Source organism: Lepisma saccharinum, chromosome 9 (assembly GCF_977018435.1).
Source record: "Lepisma saccharinum chromosome 9, izLepSacc3.1, whole genome shotgun sequence".
Classification (NCBI taxonomy): domain Eukaryota; kingdom Metazoa; phylum Arthropoda; class Insecta; order Zygentoma; family Lepismatidae; genus Lepisma; species Lepisma saccharinum.
Window position 1 is genome coordinate 62603979 of NC_139237.1, and position 19384 is coordinate 62623362.

A 19384-nucleotide genomic window follows, 5' to 3' on the forward strand; every position below is an offset into this window, starting at 1 on the left:
ATAGCATATGATTCCAATAAAATCAGTGTCTTCCAATACGTTCAGAATAAATTATACAACAACGGATAAACGAATATATTTTTCATTATTTAATTTAAGTGCTTGATAAATTTTTCGGAGGGGTCCGGACCCCCTGGACCCCTCCTAAATACGTCCTTGCCTTTCATCCTCTTACACACCTCAAATAGAACATTCTGAATAAACCTCTGCTCCACCCCCGAACCGGCTTTTCCGCTTTTCATTACATGTTAATTCTATTGATAGTTAACCCTCAGCGATACAGTTTACTAGATATACTCTGCTCCTCTATACATATACATTTACTTACACACACACGTCAGAACATTCATTCGATTTTTAAAACAAATTTCTTTTCAAAAACGGCGGAAGAAGTGTGAATTCCTATACCGTTGCTGGTGCTCGTCTTTGAGATGTCCCGTGGCTGACGTCATTCGTGGAGGTTCACGAATGGTTCCGAACTTTTCCGAACGCCAGACTGCACCTCCCAGAAACCCATACACCTAGAAATGAAACCATAAATACGCCACTGAGTGGGCATCCCCCGCCCCCCCCCCCCAAAGCAAAAAGTTTAATTCGCACAGTGCCCGTTACCACAATGAAACGACTATCAGTAATGCTTAGGGTGACCATAATATCCTGGCCTCAAAACCCCTTTTCCTCAAATGTCTGTTAGGTCTAATTATAATACATTTACGTAGTGTTTCTGGCAGGGTTAAATAAATTCAATTCCGGTCCAGGAGAGAAAAGCAGCAAGCGTAAATGGATTCTGGACCGTAAAGTATTTCAATTCAGTCCAGGAACCTTTTTTCATGATCAATTTAAATACGATTCAGAAACCTCTTTTCTGAATGGATTTAAATACGGCCCGGGAAACCTTTTTCCGAACCAATTTAAATTCGGTCCGGGAACCTTTATTCCAGGTTCAATTTCAATACGGTCCAGGAACCTTTTTATCCGAATCAGTTTAAATAGGGTCCAAGTTCCGTATTGAAATGAAACAATACGCGACTTGGATCCATTATCGACCTGACGATAAACAATTATCCACTTGTGAGCATCAAAGACTAATCCAGGTGCTGGCTGCCTCGAGAATCCAAGGTACAAGGTAGAAATAGGAGAAACGTAAACGCTGCATTCACGTTACCCCTTTCCATGTAGCCCCATTCTCTTGTGCGTGTTCCTTCACTTGGTAGTAGCAACACTACCCGTCCCTGTTGTGATATCTGCTGGGAACACAGCAGCCTGACGTTACCTCATCGACGGCTCCTATTGGCTGCTGTTCCTGGATCGGATGCTGGAGCAAAATTTGACGGGTTTGTTTGAAGTCCATGTCACACCACACTCATATAGTTATGTACAGTAACTCTTCGACAAGGTAGTTCTTGAACCTGGCCCACAAGAGAACAACAGCATTATTATTTAGAATTTATGGGTTCTTGGAAGTTTAACAACCCTGGTTTCTGGTTGCTTTTGATCAATCTTCGATGTTAGTCCGCTGCAGTTGAGGAATGCCAGAAGTATTTAAGTATCAGAAGAACCAATCTTCTTGAGAACAACTTTATTCACCAACCCTTCACATATCTGACACACAAAATTAGAATTTGTCTTTGCATCATGCTTATTCATTTCTATACAAATAACAGAACACCCACAAAGCAATACAACTTGCGACGCGAGCTAACTTAGCTAGAGCATTCTCGATGGCAATGGAACATTTTGATTCTTATGAAGTGCTTGAAAACTCAGTCCATCTATTGCCATGGTGTTGCAATGACGCTAGTTTAAGAATTCTGTCAACTTTTTTTTAGCATGAAATGTGTCTCAAATTTAGATTTGGTTTTCAAGCTAGCTCCTAGACTTTTATAAAACGGGACAAATGGTGTTTTTTTTACGATGGGACGACCGGGACACGCCTCTGAAACGGGACTTATGGCCATCCTAGTAATGCTCCAAGAGAGGATTGTGTATGTGTGTGTGTAAGGCATTGTTTCTGTAGAAATGGTCCTTCAATTACTGATATTTAGGGAAGGAGCGGCTAATACTTTCAACCGTATCAATCTTGGCGGCTTCAGAGCCGGGAGATCCGTGTTCCTTGAGTTGCTCCAAAACTTTAATTCTGATTATATACGCGTGGCTGCTTGTTTTCAGAGTTGTTACACACATATCGTATTGGAAACAATAACACGATATGGAAAGAAAGGAGTTTCAGAAGAAAATAAATGGAAGCACAAGGAGAAAAAGTATAAATAAATTGTTGGGGGATTAGTGTTGATTTAATGAAAGTGAAAATGTGCCAGAAACATGTAGAAAAGATGGAAGCAAAGAATAAAAATAGATAATAGAGAGAAAGGAAAATAGAGGTGGTTTTCATCACTCAACAAGTTCAAGCATACAGTCAATTGTTAGGCACGCATAAAGAAGTAATCAACGAATGTAAAAATTTAGACTCGGATAAGTAGAATTCAATATAGCTTTTGTCTTCATTGCTACCATCCCTTCAAGAAAGAAATTCCAAATTCCTGAATTTATTGCTACTTAACATACTAAGAAACTCATGTAGCAATTTAAGCTAAAAGATTACCATCATTTTCATATCATTATGCGAATACTGAATAAATGTATATACGTACCTACAATAAATGCGGGTATGCATTTAACAGTAATACTTCGGAGAAGGTGTAAGGCTATTATTTTTCTCATTTAAAAACGTAAATATGTAACATGGTTAAGGTTTTTATTGGGAGTGGAAAGTAGTTGAGGAATAAAAATACACCTTGCCCGGGTGAACATTTTATTTTGAGTCGCTCCTGGTATGAATGTTATAGTCTCTGATATGGTTGAAAGCATTTTACGTTGTAGGAGGATGGTAGGACGAAACATACACCCTCAAAGGGCTAAAAATATGCAACCAGAGAGACAAATTCCCCCCTCAATTGCTCCCCAAATTTAGTTTATGTTGCTTGTGTATCACCTCAAATTAATCGCGACGATGAGAATGAATGATGATTGCATAAAATTGATGAAGAGACTCTCACAAATGAAAATCCATACAAACTAGTCAGCACTCGAATCTATTGCTGAAAGGGTGTGTGTGGATAAATCATTAATAGAGCCACATATTTATGGTGAATATAGGATCAAGATTTTGGTACAAAAATTTGGCATATTTAGGGATCAAAATCTGTATATAATAGCAAGTTTGTTCCTCGTGCAGTGCTCCAGTTCTGCTGTAAATATTATATAGTATTAATGAATTTTTAATCGATCAAAAATTTGTTTGGGGGCGGGAACAGTTGCAACTGGTGGGGCCAGGGTCCCCTGGCCCCTACCCTAACGGCGTCCCTGTGTGTATAACTTGGAAAATTCTTAACAAGTTGTTCTCCCTCCCACGAATTTGACCGACATCAATTTGCCTCGGAAATCACTTTCCCGACCTGAGTCATCTCCTTACGAAGCTGCAAGGATTGCGCAAAAATACGAAATTGTTCGTCCCGAGCTATCTGGTTGGATCTCATTAAGATCCAGGTTATATTCCAGTATTCCAGTACTCGAGAGGACTCCAGCGCCTCGGAATTACCAGGGCTATATACCGAGAATTTACGACTGCGTGCCTCGAGCAGAACGTGTGTTGCCGCACAGCGCTCCTGGTGGCCGTACGTGAAATTGTTTAAGACGCGCTATCCGGGTGAAAGGTACTCAATAGCAGTGTTGCCAGGTCTACTGATTTCGCAGGAGATTTCCTGATTTTCAGCACGGTCTACTGATCTCCTGACAAGTTTCATGAAAATGTGGAAATCTCCTGATTTTTTGCTTCCTTAAATATTTATAATGAACAATTATTTTTAAAAAATGGAAAGTTTATTTAAAATTTACATATTCAGCTGATGGAATGCAAAGACCCATGAATATTCTGCAGAGAGAGAGAGAGAGGTAGGTGGTGGAGAGGGTTATACTATGGAAAATGGTTATACCAGGCTTGATGACATTGGGAAAGACGCGCGGTTTCTTGAGCCCATTGTGCATTGGGAACTCCAACACGGGTGTCCCATCTGGTGCGGTTTTTGTCAAAGGGGAGGTAACTGAAAACTGGTTACAACTAAATACCAATGTTGCCACCCACACATAGGACCAAGTTTTCCGTTTTATGGTAGTGTTTATTGCAACTCTGATAAAAAGGGAGTCCACATTACGAATGCAGCTAAAGGTTATGGTTACAAAAGCTCTCAGTAAAATGTCGATTGATTGATTTGGTTTATTTTACTTTGCATTTCTGCCACTTTTGGCTAATCGCGAAGACGAGGATGAATGATGATATGATGAAATTGATAAAGAGATAACCGTGCCCAGGCCGAGATTCGATCCCGAGACGGCCGGACCCTGGGGTCGAGTGGTTAGCACATCGCGCTGCGACGCCAAGGGTCCCGGGTTCGAATCCCGCTCGGGCTTGGTTGTTTGTGAATGTCCATTCATCAATTTCATCATTTCATCACTCATCCCCATCGAATTTGCCAAGAAGCACAAAACGCGAAGTAAAATAAACTCAATCAATCAATCGATCCCGAGATGGGTTCCCTGATGTCATAGCGCTGTGCTAACTACTCAGCCACGGAGTTCGGCTTAGTAAACTGCAGTTGCAGACTTATACCTATGCTTGTACGTCGCAGTCTCTTAACTTAGAAATAATAGTTCATGTTTTTATTTAAGCCATTTCTGAGCGTAACTGCTACTAGTATTGGTCTTATGTCCCTTTATACTCAATCAATACTGTGGCGGTAGAAATTCTCTTTCCCGATTTTATACTAGATAATCCTCGAATGCAAAAGGCGATTTAATTAACATTTACATTGTCTGGAGTGACTGGGAAAAAAGTTGAAGAAAAAACCTGCGACTTGTCTGATACTGGTTCCCGGGTTCGAATCCCGGACTGGGCATGGGTGCTCTTTGTGAGTGTCCCTTCATCAATTTCACATCTTCATGATTAGACAAATGTGGCAGATGCGAAGTAAAATAAACCAAATCAATCAATCAATCTGTGTAATACTGGTTGGTTACATTCCTTGATTGAAAGTAAAATTTTAATTCAAAGATATTTTGGGAGTTCAGGCATGATAGCCCTTCTCGATTACCATAAATGCGAGTATGCTTTGAATGTGTTCTTTAAAACTGTGGGCGTTCTTACGTCCTCTAACTTTGTCTAATTTTAAATAAAAGCAAGCTAAGGTGTTATCAGGTAGAGTAATTCAAAAATATATCCCCGAATGCGTAGTGGCTGAAGCTCGAGTCTTAGTTAACACAAAAATCACGAAATGTTTCCATAAACTTCTAAACGCGAAGTACATAAATCCACGCACAGTCACAACCATTTATTTTAGAATATTTCTGAGAGATGAACAGAAAATCGAGGTCGGATTTTTTCCAGTACTGTCACTTGCACCCCCTCTGTTTTGGCACTCGATCATCGCCACTGGTTGGGGGAAACTGTATCTTTACCTTAGGTGAATTAAGGGGGTGGGGTTATCGTACCACTTGAAGTACAAATTCATAATAACATTTGTATTAACATAACAGTATTATCTTTTGACATCTAAAATTAATAATTAACGTTCAATAATGATAGTGGGAAGCTTTTCCCACTCAACCCCCCCCCCAGAACGTTGATAATATGCTATTATTAGTTCTTCTGATTTTTTAAGCAGATCTCCTGATTTTTCAGGGGACGATCTCCCGATTTTTGAAAATATGACCTGGCAACGCTGCTCAATAGCATCTTTGGTCGCGGACGGAGAGGTGACGTTGCGAGTCCGACGAAAAATGAAAGTATCGGTTTGTTTCGCTGTTTTTATTTGTAGTGTTGTGAGACTTGGAGATTGTTTGTGTGACGTCGAACCAACTTTAATAAAGAGCATTAGCTTACATAATGGCACTATGTCTACATTCGGAAGGAATTTTTCGAGTGATGAATTCTGGGAAGATGAAGGCGGCGTTTTCGTGTGCGAGTGTCGCGTGGGTCCATGCATCAGAAAGTGTTGCCCGCTTGGACAGTACCATTATAGGAAACAGTGCATAACGGGCGGTGGAAAATTCGAACCAGAATTCTACAAGCTGGATAAAAATGTACCAAAAATAACTAACATGTCGTTGGACAACTTTACTACGGTTGCGCAAGGCATTCACTGCAAGCACAGCGCGTTTGTACTGCAGCCACAAGTTTATCCAGACGATAGGTTCTTCATATTGGAAGATGGGAATCTTTTCTTACCAGATACCAACGAGACGAAGAATTTCAGCGAGTTCTGCGTGGATTATTTTGACACGGGGGTCGAAAGCCCGGGCATAACTGCAATGGTGTGTTTTCGAGAAGAGAGTGATGCGTCTGCGGAGTCCGAGCGACAAGTGGGGACTGCCTTCATCTTATATCCAGTCGGGTTACTGCTATCGGTGCCATTCTTGTTAGCGACGCTTATCGTTTATGCTCTCTTACCTGAACTTCGAAACCTTCACGGACTCTCCCTTATGAGCCACGTCTCCAGCATGATAATGGCCTATGTGTCTTTGTCGGTGGCTCAGATTGGTGGACTCGCGTTGTCTGATTCTGCATGCACCGCTACAGGTAAGTCTTTAACCATTCACCTCCTACAAAGTTTATTAGGTCAAACAAATTGTGTTTGAGTTTTTGTAGCTGCGACGCCAAGGGTCCGAATCCCGGTCGGGCTTGGTTGTTTGTGAATGTCCATTCATCAATTTCATCATTTCATCACCCATCCCCATCTTCGCAAATTAGCCAAGAGGCACAAAACGCGACATAAAATAAACTAAATCAATCAATCAAGCATCCGAAGAATAAATGGTTCCGTGGTTTGCAAAATAAAGAAAATAGAGATTTATACGAAAGGTCAACATAAACTTTAAAAGTTAGGGGAAGGTTTAGACGTAAAGCTTTTTCTTGAACAACGTATGTATAACGTAGAAAATATAGTACCTCTCGTATATATGAAATGTAGAAGATGAAAAATAGATGTCCACATTCATCAGGTGGGTCGAGTAGAAAAGTCTCCCCAAGGATTGGATTGGATTGGATTGGATTGGATTGATTTGTTGTTTTAAGTCCACTTTAGGCACAGTAAGGCTAATCGGGACTGGACCTACAGTTTACAGTGGGATCCGAACCACTATGTGCCTCCACCGGGAATCGAACCCGGGACCCCTTGATTACAAGGCGACGACGCAACCATTGCACCATCGGGGAGGCCTCTCCCCAAGGATATCATATTGTAATAAAATTATTATTCTATTTTATAAGTTTATAATTATCATTATTATATAATCACATTCTTACTAGGTAACGGAAGTTTAGGTAAATAAACGTTTTTTTTTTCTGCGATAAGATAGAGACCCTGTTTTTGCCAAAATTCTGATCATAGCCTTATGTTTCAACACAGCAAATTTTATTTTACATAAAAACACATATATTCCAGTTTTCCATATGTAAATACATATTTTGCGAATTTTCATTTTAAATACATAAAATCGCTCATTGACTTCAGCTACCTCGAAGGGAAAATGTTTATTCTCCGCAGCTCTTTCATATCGAGTGTGTTAGGTTCGTTTTGTCTTTGAACACGCTCGCTGACAGACTTCTGGCCCCTCGCCTATGATCCTATTGGGGGAAAATATTACCCCCACTGGATCTAACGCACAAGTGCTAATGTCGAAATGTACAGACATTTTTGGGAAAAACAAGGTTTTCAAACTTTGTGCCAAATTGCACGTGTTTTGGAAGGTGAAGTAGAGGAAGAGGAAGCTTTGAACTTCAGCGTTAGTGGCATTTCGTGCTTCAAATATGCAAGAATAGTTTGTTGTGACGTGGAGCGATCTTTCTCACAATATAAGATGCTTTTTTAGATATAATCGTCACAGATTTACAATGGAGAATTTGGAAAATACTATGGTGATCCACTGCAACTCTTCCAAAAAATAGCTCACTAAGAGGTAAGCATTTAGAAACTGATTTCAGGTGTTTAAAATGAATGTTATATTTTGTTTTTGTTACCAAATGTTTTTTTTATTTCTGTCACATATTTTCCTGTCTTTATCACATATTTTCAACATTTATGACACATAAAAAATAAATATTTCTGAGTATTTTAGCACATAAAGTTCCGTTCCCTAATAATGATAATTATCATTAATTGTACAACAAATTTTATCAATGACCTCGTCCCCTAACCATACAAAAATTTCTCGCGAAAAGTCGTCTTTGTTCCACTTTGAAATGGTTTGTTGAGTGTTTTAACAGCCGTCACAAATAGATAAAAGGGACCAATAATCTGAACACATTCAACACAACCGAAAAACTTTCTAATCCCAAATATACATAGTAGTCTCGAGAATATTTCTACCTACTTCCCCCCCCATTTTTCGTTTACTGTTGTTGATTTTATTTTTACTTCGCTTTTTTGCCAATTTTGGCTAATTCCAAAGGTGAGGTTGATTGTGATGATATGATGAAATTGATGAAGGGACACTCACAAAGAACACCAATGGCCAGGCCTGGATTCGATTACCGGGCCCCTGGCGTCGTAGCGCGCCGTGATAACTACTACGCGACGGAGGTCGTCTGACCCCCTTTTTTCTTGTGTTTGTATTTATCCACTTGAGATAGGAACATCTTCCACGGTCGAACAGGAAGTAATTACATTATTCATTGTGTAGTTGTTATTTTTGTGTAATGTTTTTGTTATGGTTGGTGTAAAGGGTTAACATCATGGGCGTCCGGAAGGGGGGCAAGGGGGTCGTGCCCTCCCCCTGGAATTTGAAAGTCAATCAAAAATTATATATTTCACACATATAATTTCATTACAGTTACAATAATACGTGTCAATTAATGCACGAACATGATACATTCAAATTTAAGCAATGTTTTTGAGGGAACAACGCTGTTATTGGGGAAAAGGTGGCTTGCTTGCCCCCCGCTGGAAAAAAATACCTTCCTTGCCCCTCCCTGGAAAAAATCCTGCGGACGTCCATGGTTACCATTCATCATGACACCCAAATGTCAACCTCATTTCCACGTAGTACACCCTGGACTTCATTTTGCATACTAACGAGGCTCTGGCGTCTGAACCCATGGCCAGTATATATTCCTGTATGTGACTTGTGTTTTGTGCTGCCCATATGTGTATATGATTGTCCCTTCATGTATTTTATCTCATCACCACTCATCTTTATTTTCGCAATTAGCCAAAAGTGGAAGAAATGCGAAGTAAAATAATTTTATGAATTATTATTATTATTACATTAGTAATAATAATATTGGGCACGTATAACCTTGCAAATATCTGCAATACTGTATCACAGTCCATTATGGCATAAACGTTGGCATTCATTGCCGGTTACCGGTATAAAGAATGCCACGCAGGTCGTGTGTTATTTAATGAGCAATGTTGCCATAAACGGTTGCGAAAGAATCGTTTATTACTGAGAATAACTTTGGAAAAATAAGTAGTTATTTACCTACTACAATGATGATACGTTCACCCGCTTCCATTGTTAAGCTGCTACTTAATGTGCAGTAAACGGGCTGTTAACCTCCTGACTAACTTCATAGGAATTTGGTGACATTTTCCGAACTCGTAATTTGTTTAGACACTGGTGGATTAGGGATTAAAGGTGGATGTATGGAGTTGAATTTTCATCGACATTGCAATTAAGTATGCAAACAGAGGATTAATTATGCTCACCAGCTGAAGTAGACAGTAACGACCATCCCGAAGTAAGGAAAATTCCTACTTATGCTCCCCTTCTCCTCTTTAGTTATCTTTTTGTGCATTTTCTACCTTGTTTTTTTAGGTTTCTAGTAACTTTTTGTTCTTGATTTCCTTTCTACTTGGTTTCCTTTTCTGTTTTCCATCCTGCTATGCCTCATTTCTTTCTCGATTTTTCTATATTGATCTTCTGTTATTTCTCTTCCTTCAGTATTAATCTCTCTCTTTCTCTCTGTCTCATTTCTATTTTTATCGCCTCGTTATTTCTTCTCCCTTCTTTCTTTCTTTCGCTTGTTTATTACACTTGCTCTTTCTGTTTCCCCATTTTCATTTATCTTCTTTTCCCTTCCTTCTCTCTCTCTCTCTCTCTCTCTCTCTCTCTCTCTCTGTCTCTGTCTCTCTCTCTCTCTCTCTCTCTCTCCCTGTTGCTTGTTCTCTCTCTTGCTGTTTCTGTTACTCGCTTCTTTCCTTTCTCTTTCATTTCTACGTCTCTTATTTTTTCGATTTCTTGTTTCTTTATTTCTCTTCTCTTCACTTCTCAAGTGTTTTCCTTTCTTCTGCTACCCAATTCTCTATTTAACTTCTCTTTCCTCTCTCTTTCTTGCTTCTTTATCTTACTCATTCTGTTACTCACTCCTTTAATTCTCTTCTCTTCCTCTCTCTCGCTATCGCTCTTTTGATTATTCCTCTTGCCTTTTCTGCTTTTCGCTTCTTTATTTCCTTTCTCTAACTCTCCCTGTCTCCGTCTGGCTTGTCTAACTCTCTACTTTCCTTTTATTCGCGACTCTTTTGAAACCTCTTCTTCCTCTCTTCTGTGAAACTTTTCTTTCTTTCGATGACATAAACATGTCATCAAAACTTTTCGATTTTAACTATTCCCTCCGAATCCCTTAGAAAATTTTATGCCGATATCCATGTGTATGACACCTCATGTGCTTGACATTCCAAGAACATGTCGTTGATGTGTAAAATTAAGTGTTAATGGGTTCACTTCAAACGTTGTCTAGGTTTTAATTTTTCAATGTTCTCCCTTTTATATGCTACTATTTTCTCATTTTCTGTTCTTGTCCCTTCTAGATTTGTCTTTCCTTAGTTTTAGGGTATCTGTTGATCCTCTCTATTGGATCATTTCGCTTGTTCTATGTTGTCCCTGCTCTCTTCCTCAACTCTTTCTATCCTTTATCTTCTTCTTCCCTTCTCCTGCTTCACTGTGCTGTTCATTTTTCGCCCCTTCTACTCTCTCTTTCTCTGTACATTTCCGTAATATTTATCTTTCTTTTTCTCTCTCTATATATACAATCCCCTCGCTCTGTCTCTGCCTCACTTCAATTTTTCTCTCTTTCAATTCTTTATTTCCCTTCATTTTTCTTTCCATTGCTTCTCCTTGTCCTGTTTCTATATTTCTAGCCCTTTCTCTCTGTGAGACAAGACCAGACAAGATCATTTCGAAGATAACAAAACTATGCATCTATCTGTGTCAATTGATGCATTAAAAGTAAAATTTTGTTATCGTCGAAATTATCTTGTCTGATCTTCCAAACTGATGCATTTTAGTGCATCACACGGAACTTCATTTGATAAAAATACCCTTTTATACATTTTTATGTGTATTTTGGCACATTAAAAGGTGCATCATTTGCAGATTATGCATTATGCACATTAATGTATTATTGAAATCAAAATATATATGTGTCAATTGACACGATTTGGGTTCTGTGTGTGTTTCGCTTTATTTCTCTCTCTCTCTCTCTCTCTCTCTCTCTCTCTCTCTCTCTCTCTCTCTCTCTCTGTTGTATTTCCAGTTATTTTTCTTAATGTCTCCACAATTTCTTAATTCTTTCATATCTGCCCTATCATCTCTCTCTCTTAAAACGTTTGTTTGTTCTGAAGACACGTAAACTTGACGTCACTACATCCCACCTAAGGACGCTACATTTTCCATTTTCGCCCTCTTGGAAAATTTTCTTCAACCGCCCAAAATGTCTTTATATTCTCGATAGATTCCAACTACACGCATAGTAAGGCCTGGTTGGCAACTCTGGGTTTCCTTAAAGCTTCTTGTTTCTAGAGAACATGGGACAAAGTTCACTTCAATTCTGCATTCCTCCTCCACTGGCGCTGGTGTAGGATTTCACTTACAAGGATGGAATGTGCATAAGACGTAGATACCGCGAGTCAGCGGCATGCGGTGACATTGAAGCACTGAGAGAGGTAAAAGAGTGACAGGAGTAAATTCCTTCTGAATGAGTAGCACTGTATCATACGCAGTGATTAACCTTTTCCCGAGAAGCAACTTACATTTTGTAGTGTCTTGATACTTGTGGCGTTTCACTTCTTAACATTTTAGCATTATATTTGCTGCTGGATTTAAAGTTATGCTTACTTTTTACATTTATTCCTATGGACTCTATATAATCAGACTAATTCTACTAACAGTTCTACTAAACCTACAAGAAATCGAATCCAAAACCTATTGATAATGTAAACCTAAGCGAGCTGAGGCGGTTCAGTGGGTAGAGCGTCTGACTGCCATGCAGGAAGGCGATTTCAGATGGAAATTTTTCCAGCGGCTCTGGGGCTCACTCAGTCTCTCATAAATGGATAGCTGGGAACAATCCTGTGGGATGAAAGCGACCGGAGCGTGGTGCTGATCACATTACATCCAGAAATGACCGAGATCGTGAATGTGTGGAGCCTGTCTACACATACTTCTAGCCAGGGTTGTTTAAGGTCCATGAACCCATAAATTCTAATGGGTTCTGTTGGGTTCCGTAACAGCACCGGTACCTTTTCCCTCGCACAATTTAAATTCGGTCCAAGTTGCGAATTGTTTCATTTCAATACGGAACTTGGACCGGATTTTAATTGAGTCGAAAAGAAAGGTTCCCGGGCAGTAATTAAATTCATCCGGAAAAAAATGTTCCTGGACCGAATTGAAATAAGGTCTTTTACTGTCCAGAACCCATTTACGCTTGCTGATTTTCTCTCCCGGACCGGAATTGAATTTATTTAAAATTCCTGGACATATAACAACTCTTGCTTCTAGCTTACCTTTACCGAATGGGGAGCTGCATTGCTACCTTGGAGAAATCGACACCCCTACTTAAGTAAAGTATACATATACATCCTGACAAATATTTTGAAATTTGTCACCCTACTCTGATTTACTTCTAGCTCCACACCCCACACCCCTTCCTTTCCGCTGCAACGCAACTCCAAGTATTACGTTAATTCATATAAAAAAAAAACATAAAGTCCTGTCGCTTCTTAAAACCTCTTAACTGGGTATGACGTAATACTCCGTTCTGGCTCTACTGATTTATAATGGGCATGACGGGATACTACGTTCTCATGTTCTTACTGCTGATATCTGTTGTGTATGACGAGATACTTCGTACAATTACTTTCTTCTTTGTTTCACCAGATGGCTCTGACTTCCAGACTGTTGTAACCGTTAGAGTTAGCGGGAAGCAACGAACACAGCCCCACGTTCAGTTCTATCGCGTATGCAATAATGGCTCAGGCAAATCGGAAGCGACGGCGTGTTTTTCCTGCTGAGGAAATCCGAGATATATTGTAGTTGTAAATCTCGCATATTGTAAAAAGTACAAGAAGGACCAATAAAAGAATAAACAATACCTAAATGGTATGCCATGGAACACACAAATATTAACTCAAATATTGGTTTACGAAATTCATCAATTTATCAACAAAAATTCCCAGGGCAGATTAGGCTTTCGACGAGGAAATTACCCAGTTAAGAGGTTAAATGATTTTATATAAGTGCAAAAATGAAAAGGAAAATTTCCCCTCCAAGCATTACAGCGTGCCTGCTGTGTGGGAATGGGACGAAAGACATTCTAAATACAGTATAGGTAGGGACGAGAAGTTTTCGTTTTAACCATAACACCGAAAACTTAAGGAAAGCAAAATGAAGTGTTTAAATTATATTTGGGTAGGTTAAGGAGGCAAGTTTTCGGTGTTCCGGAATCACAAAATAACGCGAATTTTTCAATTTTTCAGAATAATACCGAATTTTCCACTTTAACGCGAAAAACGCCGCGGAATGTGACATATACAGAGTGGCCAAGATAAAAGAGGCGGGTACGTGAACTCTCAAAACACACGCTATTGGTCAACAGACAATCCCAGGGAACGCTTTGAGGTGCCTCTGCATGATTTGAAACTAGGCGTTTGGTGTTCTGTTTCAGGCCAACGGATTGTAGGCCCCATTTTCTTTCACAACACTGTGAACTCGCAAGTGTATGTAACGGAATTGTTGCAACCATTCATAGCACAGCTAACGGATGAAGAACGAGAGTATGCGTTTTTCCAGCAAGATGGCGCTACGACGCATACTTCACGGGTTTCAATGTCATACGTCCATGAAGCTTTCGGAGAAGAATGTACAGTTTCCGCAGGTTTATGGCCTCCAAGATCGCCCGATCTGTCGACCTGTGATTTTTATTTGTGGGGTAATTTAAAGGGTAAGGTCTACAGTAACAACCCGCATACAATTGAAGAGTTGAAAACAAACATTCGCAATGCGATTGCGGAAATCCCACCAAATGAATTGGCAAAAGTTTCCAGGAACATGTTGAGACGTGCTGAGTTGTGTATCGAGGTTCATGGTGAACATTTTCAGCACCTCCTGTGAACTATTGACCTATTGAATGTTCAGTACGTTGTTTTTCATAATAATACTTTCCTACTCTGTATTCCGTATATACAATAAATGAGTGAACTGTCTGTATGTTGTTAATAAGACATGGGGCCTCTTTTAGTTTGGCCAGCCTGTATAAACTGGGGATAACATTTCTTCTATTGAAAAAGAACTACTTAAAGTGCTACTAGTTCTGTCATTTCTAGTCTAGCTGGTGATAGTTCGATGCAAAAGAGATTGTCATGATTCATTTATTGCAGTTTGGCGCAGAAATGACAGACAGACAGTGTTTACCTCGTCTTGAAATAGAATTCGCTGGGGGATCTTCCCAGAAGGGAATTTTCGTATGAACGGGAAAATTTAAAGAGAAAAGCATCTGTTGTGTTGCAGGGGGGGGGGATTAGGGGGCGTGTACGTGTGTGTACACAAAACGGTATTTTGAGGTCGCAGAGGGATTTTTTTGGCATTGTTAGGGAAATGTGATGTGTATGACTCTGTTGAAAGATTTGGGTGATATCATTCAATAAACATTTCATATTTAGTGGCTGATGAGTTGAAATAGTTCTCCAAGTGGAAGAATCAAGGGGTCCAGGGTTCGATACCCGGTAGAGGCACATAGTGGTTCGGATCCCACTTTAAACTGTAGGTACAGTCCCGATTAGCCTTACTGTTCATAAAGTGGACTTAAAACATCAAATCAATCAATGAAACAATCAATTAAAACCAAGTGGAAGAAATTTGGCCATTTCTCACCACATAGGTAAGTCGTAAATTAATTTTTTTTGTCATTAAATTTTCCAGAACTAAAACAATGTGATAATTTTAAGCACTGAAGAAAAAGTAAAAATGCATTTAAAAATAAACCGATTTTAAATTAATAACACCGAATTTTGCCCTAATTCTCGAATAATAGCACCGAATTGGAGTAAAAGATAACATCGAAATGTATGGAACCATAAAACAAAAAACTTCACGTCTCTAAGTATAGGTCGTAGTGGAAGTGATGTTATCATCACCACGCTCTGGCTGCCTTCACACCGTTCAGTGAGAGGCTAGGTGAGGCCTAGAGCTGTGTCTCCTAGGTGCTTGAACCCTGTGGTGGATCTAATACAGAAACTACTGAGAGAGTAATAACCGAACTGCCCTTCCCTCCTCCGCCCAGTAACAAGATAATTAGTCTAAGTGTGCATTGTTGAATTTACGTAATGCTATACTGGTGATTGTTATAGGAAAGGCAAAGTTAGCAATTACGTTTGATTAATTTTCGCTTCAGCTCCTAGACACATTAATGAACTGTGTTTTTTCGACGATGACTGCATTATACAGCGTGTTTCATAAAGGACTTTACAACTTTGTAATTATATATAAATTTATTCACACGCCTCACAGAGCTGGTTTTGGTGTCATTTTGTAGCAAAATAAATCAAGTTTTGACTCACGTAGTAGCTTAGTTCCGAATCACACCACCGCTAGTGCTAGCGACAGTTGTACCAAAATGGCTGCCTTCACTGGTCCCGAGCGTACTCGCTGTGTGTTTTGGTTTGAAGAATCTAAGTCTGCAACAACAGTTCAACGAAATTTTCTTAACGAGTATGGTAGAGCTCCTTCCAGTAGGCCTACCATTTATGAGTGGCATAAGTGTTTTGTTGAGACTGGTTGCTCAGACTACCTCAACGACGTCCGGGATTTCCTCAGTAACCGCTTTCCAAATCAGTGGATAGGTCGAGATGAGCCGATTACATGGCCACCTCGTTCACCTGACCTTAAACCTCTTGATTTTTTACTTCTGGGATTTATCAAGGATAAAGTTTTCACATCACCCCTACCTGCTACACTAGCTGATCTCAGAGCAAGATTCTACGCTGCAGTTGAGGAAGTTACGCCTGATATGCTGCAGCAGGTTTGGCAAGAAATCGACTTCAGATGGCATGTCTGCCAAATTACCAATGGAAGTCACATTGAACCGTACTAACTTATATAGTAAAACCTTGATCTGTATTTTGCTACAAAATGACACCAAAACCAGCTCTGTAAGTCGTGTGAATAAATTTATATATAATTAGAAAGTTGTAAAGTTCTTTATGAAAGACCCTGTATTGTCTTTTCTTGACGTACGATTCCATTCTTTGGCACAAACACAAGTATGTTTAATTAAGATGTTACAATGTTGCATATTTAATTATCATCCATTCACTGTCACGTGCAAAGATACCAGCCACCGTGATCTAATGCTTACAGACCCGTGCCCAAGGGGGGCACGGGGGCCATGACCCCCCTCTCGAACCATAATTTTTTTTAATTTGAACGTATAAAGACCTATGAAAAAAAGTTGACGATTTTTCAAATTTTGCAAGAATTTCGATTTTGTTCTTACACAGAATTCTGCAGACTGCAGAATTCTGCAGTCTTCAATATTTGGCAATTTTAGATTTATAACCATTCATACAAGGATATCAAACATTCCGATTTAGTTGGGAAAGTCCATTCCTTTCAATCCATGTCGAGACATTTTTCGTCTCTGCTCGGACACTATGTGCTATAAAGGAAGACTCTTGCGCCACTGCAACGCTAGGGGTCCCGGGGTCGAATCCCGCTCGGGCTTGATTGTTTGTAAATGTCCATTCATCAATTTCATCATTTCATCCCATCTTCGCAAATTAGCCAAGAGGCACAAAACGCGAAGGAAAATAAACTAAATCAATCAATCAATCTTGCGCCACTGCAGACATTGTGGCTACTGGTTATGTAGGACTTTCTGTAGAATATTGTGTACATTTTTAAAATTGTCTGAATTTCTTTTATGAGTCAAAAACAGTTGTTTGACACTCGAGAAATATGAACTCCTTGATTATTGAATGGTTCCTTCTGTTACAGTGTCATTAACATTAATTTGCATAAAGGGGAATTTTGTATGATTTTTACATTATGTAACAAAGGTTCCTCAATTACAGCAATACAAAACCAACCATATAGGGGGGGCGCATTTAGATCTCCACCAGTACCGCAAGGTCTGGTCCCTTTTCGGCGCCACTGAGCAGAAGCATAAAATCTTTATATTTCTCCAGCAATAGGGTTTCTCTGCAACTGATATCGATTCTGCCAATCATAGAATGGCTTACAATTATATGTAAATTGCTACCTTCATTTGGTGCAAAGGTACATAAACCTTAATCTTAAATCTCAGCTATCTTATCTACAGGGTAGGGTTCTTTGTAGACAACGAAACCAGACAGGATGCCTTCCAATGGAGACGTTTAAACGAATATATTATGTAAACACAGGATACATGGAGTAAGAATTTTACATGATAAGCTACATTCTTCTATAATTTTCTCGTTTACAGTCAATTTTCATCTCAATATTCTTCCTTCGTAATGGGCAGATCTGGATCGGGACTTCCTTCTTAATGGACGGTCTGGATCTGGACTTCCTTCTCGATATGGAGGATCTGGACTTCACTCTTAATTGACGTTCTGGATCGGAACTTCCTTCTTGATATGGAGGATCTGGACTTCCCTCTGGATTTCAATTTCGGTTTTGACTATTTAACGAATTCCTTTATCCTTTTCCAACTTTTTCCTCTAAGCACAACAGAGTGTATACTTGGTGCAAACGATTTACACGCGCATCCAAGTAGGTGCTACGGTTAAACCACGCAACCAAAAAGTGCTGTGGGGCGTCGATCAGAACGCGCTCGCCACTGATGTAAACAAAATTTCCCCTATAGGAATGGTAAATCAATCATACAGATGCAATATCTGTTCAAAGACACAAACTTGTATCATTGCTTTGACTTCCTTAATTTTCATATTAACTTACATGTGATCATTGATTTGATTTATAAGATATATATATTAATTTACTTCTTTCATATTTATTCTTTGTCTTCTTATAATATATTCTATTGTTTTTCATATTTCCAATTTGCTTTGTTCTTATTTATAAAATTATTCACATATATTATGCCAATTCTTAACCTTGCACGCCTGGTGCTGCCATCTCTATTCGTCTTTGGCAAACTATTCACATTACTTGGTCCTATTGGGTACGTAACACAATATTCCCCCCGTTGGCCATAAAAAAAATTTGTCGTAATATATATATATATATATATATATGCAGATACTTTTTTTTTCAAATTATATATGTACAATTCTATTATTTCTTCTTGACGCTTTCTTTCTTCTCTTCTGTACAATTATATCTTCTAATGTTGTCTAAATTCTCTCTCCTTTCTACATCTGTACTTATCACTTCATATGGGCCTTCATATATGAAAAATAGCTTTTTGATAGCTTTCTCTGAAGCTTTGCTCACCGGATGTGTTTTGTCTAGTTCTCTCAGATCTATGACTGGTCTAACTCCTCTATTGGGTTTGTCAACTACATGCATCGGGCTTACATGTATGCTATTTGAATCTTCTATAATTTCCCATCTTAACCATTTCTGAAGTTCTTCTTCTACAGCTTTTCTTTTCGCAAAAGGTATCGGATACTGTTTAGATACTATAGGTCTTTCTGTATCTACTTCTATTTCGTAGGAATACCCTCTGGTGAGTCCTGGCTTTTGACTAAACAAATTCCTATGCTCTAACAAAACTTCTTGTAATTGCTTTCTCTCTTTGGAAATATCTTTGCACTCATCAACCTTATTCTTTATCTCTTCAACAGATGCAGTGTATTCATCATTTTCTTTATTCATTTCACTTTCAATTTATTCGCATATATCATTTGGTACTGCCTTCATCTGTCCATACATTAAATTGAGGTTGCCAATGCATTCTTTTCTCTCCATTTCGTTGTTTACAGTTTCCATAGGAACATCTAGTCTTTCTTCTTCCAATGACTCTAGATTCAATCTTCTATCTTTGATATAAATATGACCATCATATTTTTCCAAAAATGGTATTCCTAATATCATATCACTTCTTAGACCT

At 39.0% G+C, this 19384-nt stretch overlaps 1 protein-coding gene across 2 annotated transcripts in view; it reads left to right on the forward strand.

The window, feature by feature from the left end:
• The window catches only part of LOC145992076 (G-protein coupled receptor Mth2-like), a 141081-nt gene that overhangs the window by 16654 nt on the left and 105043 nt on the right, over positions 1-19384 (forward strand). Inside the window, exon 1 of one of the 2 annotated variants that reach the window (XM_083128286.1) lies at positions 5806-6631. The exons of the other annotated variant lie outside the window; for it this stretch is intronic. Within the exon in view, the coding sequence (XP_082984412.1) occupies positions 5833-6631 (799 nt within the window). The 5' untranslated portion in view covers positions 5806-5832. Of the gene's footprint in view, positions 1-5805; positions 6632-19384 lie in introns of those variants that run through there. 2 annotated transcript variants of the gene reach the window in all.